We start from the raw sequence: 8,381 nt of genomic DNA on the forward strand, positions 1-8,381 counted from the left end.
TCTCTTTCTCTTTCCACTATTGATTTATGTAATGGTCAAATGATGCCAATTAGGTGGTCCTAACCCCAGCACGGCGCTGACAGAGCACAGCTCCATACATTGTAAAGACCCTCAATCATGAGCTGCTGAACCAGGCCATAAATCATGCACCCAACCGCACCCCCGTCCCTCCCCCAATGCCGCGTCTTTCAGGCACGCATTATCCGACCAAAATCACTCCATCCAGCTAAGCTAACACCCCAAACATTAACCACATCAGCTACAAGACAACAACCCCGAATCTCATTTTAAAATCCTTTAATAATAACCAATAAAGAATTTTAAGTTTTTTCGCCCATTTTGTTGTTAAAAAATTATTATTTATTTGCATCGTTAAAATTCTGTAACCCACATCCACCTACCCGAAGAGAAAAAACAACAGGACCACTTGAGGGGGAAAAAACCTTTCAGTAATTAATAAACCCAAAACCGATAAACCGCACAGAATCTGCCACGTGTAAAACTAAACAGTTAGGACTCAGGATCATTAGCACGCGTGTAATTTCAATATCTCTTTCTTTCTCTATTTTCTTTGTGCATGAATTTCCGTGGCCATTTTTGATTTGCAGCAATTAGGATAACCACAGGGGGCTGGATGGTCTTCGGCTTTGGCCTTTTACCCGCCAGCCTGTTCCTTAAGATATTTCCTATTTTATTCCTTTTTTTTAAAAAAACACAATTATAGCAAGTAAATTAAAAAAATTATTGATTATTATTACTCATTTTGTGTCCCCTTTTCGTCGTTGCTTCGTCCTCCTCTTTATCCTCCCCCTTTCCCCTCTCTCTGTAATATTCTTTCTTCTGACTCTTTCTTTTTCGATAATTCTTTCCTTTGTTCATATTCTCCCTTGTCTCTGCTTATTTCTTTCCTTTCAGCCATCTCTATTAAGGTACTTCATCTTCTCTCCTTTGAATCTATATTTGTATTTTCTGCTAATTCTATGGTTTTTTCAGTCATTTTTTGATAATTTGTCTTTTAGATCTTGCAGATCTGATCTCAACTAAATTGAATTTCGCAAGAAATTTAACAGATCGAGAGATTTGAAAAAAAAAATGGCGGAGGAGCATAGATGCCAAGCACCGGAAGGCCACCGTCTTTGCGTCAATAACTGCGGCTTTTTCGGAAGTCCGGCGACCATGAATCTTTGCTCTAAATGTTACAGAGATTTCCGTCTTAAAGAACAACAAGAAGCTTCTTCGATCAAATCCTCTCTATCTTCTTCTCCTACGTCTTCTTCAACGGTCGTCGAGTCCGTTTCACAGGTTCCTCTTTTGACTCTCCCTGAGGTCAATGGAGAATCTCCCGTTCCGGCGGTCGAGATTGCGCCGGCGACAGCTGAGCAGCGACCGCAGCAACAACCAAATCGATGCATGGTTTGCCGGAAGCGAGTCGGATTAACCGGGTTTAGATGCAAGTGCGGGATCACGTTTTGCGGGTCTCACAGGTACCCCGAGAACCACGGCTGTTCGTTCGATTTCAAGACGATTGGGAGAGAGGAGATTGCACGCGCTAACCCGGTGGTCAAAGCTGAGAAGCTGGAGAAGATTTGAGAAGAAGATGGAAAGCCTTTGGATCCTTTGACTTTTGATTGAAGAATGGAAATTGTCAAACTCCTTTAGATCAGGACACGTGTTCCAGTGGTGGTCCCCACAATGCAGAGAACCATAATCGGGCTGGATAAAAATATTTTCATCTTAAAAAATGAAGTCTTTTTTTTTATATTTTAATTTATGTGGCCTTTTAGTTTCTTCGCTTTGTAAAAAATGGAACCTTTTCTTTTTAACCTTACCTCTTCCTTTTTATCTCTATGGGTGGAAAAAAGTAAAAAGTAAAAAGAAAAAAAACAAACAAAAAAATGGAATCGAAATTCTGTGTAGATTCTCTTATTTGAAGCTCTTATCAATTATTGGTGTGTAGCTGTGCTGGCAATGGCAAATCATGAAAAGCCCCGAAAGCGTTTTCCTTGAATGCTGTTGTCTTTCTTTTCAAAAAAATTGACAACTTTTTGTCCTTTGGATGCCAATTTGCAATTCCATCCCTTTCATTTCATTTCTGTGTTTCATCTCTTTGATGACACCTAATAATATCTGCATTTTACTCATTCAGATATTTTTGTTCCTGGAAAGGACATTAAACTAAAAGGGTTAAATTCCCAATAAATATTTCGTGATATGATGTAAAATTAATTGGATTTTTTCAAATTTAAAATTTGATGCATAAATATTTTTATTTTTATTACTTTTTAAATCAATACAATTAATTTTTTTAATTTTTTTTAAGTTTTATTTTATAAAGAATATTTTAATTCTTTTATTTTTAACGATGTCAAGATAATTAAGTTTTAAGTTTTAAAATTTCAAATAAGATAACTAATTATTAGATTTTAAATTTTAAATAATAAATTTATTTCCATTCAAATCACAGAGTATTTTTTTTTATTATTTATCCTAACTAAAGTGTATATTCTAGAGTAGATGTAATCTGGATTTAAATGTTTTCTCAAATGAATGTAATTGAGGTTAATGAATTTCTTTTGTTTCAAAGAAAAAGAAAAAAAAATTAAAGTGTATGTTAATTTTCAATATGATCAATTTAGTAACCAAAAGTTTAATTACAATTTGTTTGGCCTAGTTTTTTCTAGCTTAAAAGCTATTATGAAGTTTTTATGAAAAATAATAATTTTTAAAATTAAGTTAAAGTTATTTGATAATTTTCTTTTTATAAGTTATAATTTTGGTTAAAATTATCGTAAATGGTAGTTTTTTTAGAAGGTAATATTGTAATTATTTTTAACAAATGAGAATATTTTTTAAATAAAAAAAATTCTCTTGTATTTTTAAAAGAAGAGAAGAAAAAACTCCTCGCAGGACCTTTTCCTTAAGCTTCTTTTTTTTTTCAAAATTTTATTCTTAAAAAAAAAAAATTGTAAGAGCTTTTCAAAATTTATGTTTGGTTTGACTTTTACTTTTAAGAAGTAGATAAGTTGAAAAAAAATCAGGCCAAACAAGCATTTAGTCATATATGCATTTTCAATGAAAATACTAAACGAAGCATTGTAGGCACATTTTGCTATGAGTACAAGGTTCCTTACATCGTTCCTGGAAAATGCTTGCTAATCGAAATAATTTCACTTTGCAGCCAACATATTTAGACAAAAGGATTGACAAATATTGATGACTGCAATCTAGGGGACTAATATTGGTAATTTCAAAATATTCAACATCCCATAATTTAATTTCAGGGGTCTATGATTATGATTTTCTTGAAATACTAATACACATCAATCCACATATCTAATGCCCATTGTTAAACGTGGCAAGTGATCCAATCATTAATGATTTTCTTGAAATGCTTGCATATCATATATTATGACATGTCATATCAATATTATGTGACTATGATTAATAAATGGTATTTTTTATTAATAATAGTTAATTAATCATTAATTATAAAAAAAGTTTATTTGATTCAAAATAAAAGTATAAGAATTTGATTAAATGAAATAAAAGAATAAGTAATTATTTGAATTTTTTAAACAATTTAGAAATTTTTTAGATTTTATAAAAAAAAAAGTTTAATTGTTTGATCTTGTATATATAATTAAAATAATAAAAAATAAATTGAATATGAACAGGTGTCTTAGGTAAAACTTGAGAATTGTTGGAGTAGTATGATGACTCCTTTAAATATTTGTTGATCATTTCTATGTGTTGAAAAAGGAAAATAGGTTATTTTTGTATAGGCAGAAGAAGAAGAGGAAGAAGAAGAAAAGGTTTGGTGTTTCCCTACGATAAAGAAGAATTCAACTACAAACAATGAAATGACTCTTCATTTGTTTCAAGTGCAAACCGTTGGGAAGTTGGGGGATATGACGTTCCTCAACATGAACCCAAACGGGTAAACAAACGATAAGGATGAGGAAACAGGGTTTTGAAAAAGCAAAGTGTTTTAAAACCATGGGCTGCACTGCAACGATTTCAAATATCTTTTTTCCACCTGCCTCCCCCCTCTAACAAGATAAGGATTTGGCACGTGAAATCAGCAATCAAGCTGCTCGATTCATCAAAATTAGCCACTTGTTTTAGTATCGACATTACCCTTTTCACCAACACAGCCCCACTCGTATTTCTATCCTTTCCTTTTTCTCAAGTGACCTTCTCTTCTGAGAAATGGACATGTGATTTTTATGTCCATTTTGGTACTTCATAGCTCATCTTTGTTAACCTTCGACCCATCTCTTTCCCCTGTATTCGTACAACATGATTTGGTTGTGGCTAAACTTTCTAGCCAAACCTCGTCGGCAACATATGAATCGGAATCATTGTTTCGGTGCCATGACCAATGTGCTCGTGTTTCGTCTAGTATTCTCAACCGACCATGTCCAAAGCTTGGCTCCCTGTAAAGCGAAAGTTCTGATGTACGATTCTCAAACCTGCACATCAATTAAGATCACATCAGGAACACAATATACAATATTCATTTTTAAGTTTATATTTGTAGCATTGTATGCGTTGTTCTATATGCGATTAATGAATTACAACCTTGGTTCAATGTAGTAGACAACAGATTAAAGTATGTTAAAATGTTTTCTTGTCTCCCCTCTTAGCTACATGTAAAGGAAGTTGGACTAACTTGTATTGCTGAACTTGGGTCAAAAAGTAGGGTATTTTAAGAAGTAGGAACTGATTTTAGGAACTAGACTTGATCTGTTATCCCCATCGTTATAAGGCTTTGTGGTCGCTTATTTGATGGGCCAAGACCTGGCTCGATATGCAGTGGGTCTAAATTCTAAATCTAGTCTGTCTTTAGTTGTTAAGTACTCAAAGATTGCTTACGTTAATGCTAGTCCTTCCCGATTCCCTCCATCACCAATGGTTATGTAGACCGGGCCGCAGGGATCAGCTTTGTTGTCGTAAATCCTTGTCTGCAACAAATTCAGAAGAAATCAATAACTAGGTGTCAATGACAATAAAATAATATTATTTTATTAGACTTCTTACGGTTAGACTACTCACGAATGATATGAGATATATAATAAATAACCATTTTAAACTTTTAACACTTTACCATATATACTATAATAGGCATTATTTACATATATATACTGAACTTTACCAAAGCTAGCTTTTGCGTGTAAGCAAAATAGAACATGAGAAAAAAAAAAGAGTCTTACAAATCGTTCATATGCATGAACATGCCCAGCAAACACCACGTCCACTCGTGCCTTATACAGCAAATCTTCCATAGCTTTCCTCATGCTTTCTCCTTCTCCTTTATGAGCAGAATTGGTATTATACCATGGCGCATGTAGAAGCACAACAACCCACGGCGTCTTCGTCCTATCAACCTTACCCAAATCAGCTTCAAGCCACTTGTATTGAGCTGAGGTCTCATCAAAATCCGTGTAAGACCCTAGCATTATGATATGGGAACCTGCAACATCAAATGAATAATACAAATTTGAGGTGGATCCACACTCTTGGTATGGCATTAGCCAACGAGCGTTATAGGCTTTGAAACCGCGAGGGTAGATTATTGGAAAAATCTCGATCTCATGGTTCCCTTCCGTAACCATCCAGGGGCGGCGGCTAGCGTATGGCTCGACCAGGCGGCCAAACGAGTCCCATAGCGGTTGTTGGGTATCTGCATAAGATAGATCACCGGGTAACAAGAATACATGATAGTCCTTGCTATGGACGTGTGCTAAAGTTGATGCAGTCCATTCTGTCTGTCCAAGATCGCCTGTAAAACAAATTAAGCTGGTGGTCAGAATGTAATTTCATCCTAAGTTCACAACTTTTGTTTATGTTTTTCACCGAAAATGATGCTACTAGTACAATTAGTTTGCTTTACTCAAACAAAAACAAAGATTTTGAAGTGGATCTTGCTATCTAAATACCTGCATCCACATAGCTTTTGGGTGTTTTGAATGTCGTTACATGTCAATAAAATAATTAACATATTATATATAATTTTTATATAGTGATGAAGTCATGATGTGATAATTGGGAAATATGCATTGATTAAGGTAATATTTAAGAAAAAAATTATAAATTAATGCATTATTGAATTGATAAAATAGTGCATTAAATACAAAAATGTTTCATAAAGTAAAACATTAGTTATCCTTAACTAATATTTATAGGTAGGCCATTAATTCTTTTAAAGTTTTTGGGTAGACATGATGCATATGATATTAAAATTTTCAAAATTAAAAAAAAAATGATTTTCAAGAATTTATCTTTGCAACACGGTTGGGAATGTTCCATGTTCCAATATGTTTTGAATTATTTTTACATAGGGACTTGGATTATGCAAAGCGTACCATTCGTATCCACAAAATTTCTTAAAATGTACTTTGTGCTTTTAAGGTTCCTTGCCTTGATGAGTCTCATAAGTTTTCTTTTCCTATATTTGTATACTGTTTTTTTTTTTTTAAAAAAAAAGACAAAATAGACAAACAATTCTACCAAGTTTAGTGATAAAATAAGGTATATGCATGTTTTCTTGGTTGGACCTATAAAGTCACACAAAACAAGCCAAGCCATAGACATCAGGTTTCCAAGTTATGCTGCAAACATATGAGAAATCGCTTCCCAGGTTTTTTTTTTTTTCTTTTTCTATTCAGAATGAGTAGGAGGTGATTGATCATCACGTTAATCAGACTTTCATAATTCATCCTCATTTCCCTTCCCAGGTTATGTCTACTAAATTCTAAATTTGCTAGCCAAATGACTACCCCATAGATAAAGTGTGCACTATCGCTTTTCCTTGTTGGGGACTTTGCGTTTGCTTAAAGCACCGACCCACTTAACCAAATTCCCCAAGAAAGCAGACAGGAGCACTGGGCCATCCTACATATGCAACTTTAAAATAACATAAGCATAAGAATGTGCGTATCATGCAGAAATCATCAGAAGTCCAACCAATTATATTTTCTTCTATATGGAAATGATCGATCAAGCTTGCAGATAATCAAGATTTCAATTATGGTTTGATTAGTTGGCTGTAATTAGAAACCATTGCATTGCATTGCTTTATAATTATTATTCATTTAGCATATTGGTGCTCTCATCCGGATTGTTAAAGCTACTTACCAACCACAACAAATTCAATAGGAAAAGTACGTGGAGGTGTCTTGAAGGAAAATTCAGGGCCATGCCCACCGCATCTATAGTAATAAGTTGTTCCTGGCTCCAAGGGCCCAATCTTAACATGATGTATCTTACCGGAACTGTAAAAGAAGTAATGATATGAGGCATGCTCTCCTACGGCCATTGCATTATATCTACCAGAAACCTTCCCATATTCTACCTTCGACGGCACGTCTTTATCTTCTGTGATCCATGTAATTCTCATCTGATCTTTGCCTACAAGAGAAATATGTACCTACAATAATTGACACAAACACAATATATGTAAAATGAGGATATATGGTTTTTATTGTTGAAATAAGTGGATAAGAAAATAGTGGTTTCAAAAAGACCTGTTGAGGGTCGGATTTGGACCGGTGATGTGGAGTGACGATAACCTTTCCAGGCGGCTGTCGGATATAATCGCTTTGCAAGGCGAGCGAGGTTTGAAAAGGGAATGGAGAGAAGAAGAAGATTGTTAAAAGGACAGGGAAGAAATGATTCTGCCATGATTTCTCCATCTTTAGCTGTTCATTAGCTGATGAAGGTACGAAGTACGTGAACAAGCTTGGAGGTTTTAAATAAGAAGCGACCCTAGGTTGAAATTTGAAAAAATGTAAACAATTAGATTGCAATGGCGTCAAGCAAGTCAATTGGAATATTGTTGGACATGCTTGCAGCAATGACCACATATTTTTGAGAGAAAAAAAAAGGCTAATTAAGCTCTCCCTCTCTGTATATATTCACCGCCTTCTTTCCTCTGCAGCTTCTTTTGCCTCCCAAATTTGCTTGAGAGAATGAAAGTCAGAAAGAAATGAAGGAAAAGATTTCCTTTGAAAATGATAAGATAAATGAAGTTCTGATTATTTTTGTTGTTTCAATATTTTGTTTTCTTTAAAACAAAGTAACCAATTATTTCTGGACGTATACCCCCAATCATTTAAGTCACTGGAAATATTTTTCTTAGTTAGAATAAGACGTTTTGTCTCCACGAGAGTAGGGTTTAGAATTTTAGGTGGTGTTAGGTACTTTACAATATAATGTAATTACAGGTAAAATAATTGCAAGTAATGTGATTATAGGAAAAATAACATTACAATGTTTGGTATACAAGCAAAATAATGATTAAAATGTAAGGTAGATAATATTACAACTTTAGTTTACAAATATTTTGTTGGGAATGTAATGTTAATTTTTAAAATTACCTC

General features: G+C 34.1%; 2 protein-coding genes and 1 non-coding gene across 5 annotated transcripts; 1 reads left to right on the forward strand and 2 right to left on the reverse strand.

Annotated features, from left to right (window-relative positions):
• The first annotated feature begins 684 nt into the window (after positions 1–684).
• On the forward strand, positions 685–1,823 carry LOC18598207 (A20/AN1-like zinc finger family protein). 2 transcript variants are annotated; one of them, XM_007027638.3, is made up of 2 exons: positions 685–929; positions 1,020–1,823. In XM_007027638.3, exon 2 carries the CDS (start codon positions 1,093–1,095, stop codon positions 1,588–1,590), a length of 498 nt encoding a protein of 165 aa, XP_007027700.1. In that variant the 5' UTR covers positions 685–929; positions 1,020–1,092; the 3' UTR covers positions 1,591–1,823. The 2 variants fall into 2 exon arrangements, with proteins under 2 accessions (XP_007027700.1, XP_017977936.1); XM_018122447.2 differs by having other exon boundaries at positions 787–929; positions 1,029–1,823.
• Positions 1,824–3,798: 1,975 nt separating this feature from the next.
• LOC18598208 (purple acid phosphatase 22-like) lies at positions 3,799–8,024 on the reverse strand. Of its 2 annotated transcripts, none has more exons than XM_088806940.1 (5): positions 7,527–8,024; positions 7,270–7,429; positions 5,214–5,782; positions 4,876–4,964; positions 3,799–4,472 (listed from the first exon to the last, which is right to left on the reverse strand). In XM_088806940.1, exons 1-5 carry the CDS (start codon positions 7,863–7,865, stop codon positions 4,244–4,246), a joined length of 1,386 nt encoding a protein of 461 aa, XP_088663066.1. In that variant the 5' UTR covers positions 7,866–8,024; the 3' UTR covers positions 3,799–4,243. The 2 variants fall into 2 exon arrangements, with proteins under 2 accessions (XP_088663066.1, XP_007027701.3); XM_007027639.3 differs by having other exon boundaries at positions 7,138–7,429.
• On the reverse strand, positions 6,665–6,730 carry LOC148762383 (small nucleolar RNA Z105). Its single transcript, XR_016026770.1, has one exon. It is a non-coding gene; the product is annotated as a small nucleolar RNA Z105 (small nucleolar RNA).
• Positions 8,025–8,381: the final 357 nt, after the last annotated feature.

Source organism: Theobroma cacao, chromosome 5, assembly GCF_053813885.1.
Source record: "Theobroma cacao isolate CCN51 chromosome 5, ASM5381388v1, whole genome shotgun sequence".
Classification (NCBI taxonomy): domain Eukaryota; kingdom Viridiplantae; phylum Streptophyta; class Magnoliopsida; order Malvales; family Malvaceae; genus Theobroma; species Theobroma cacao.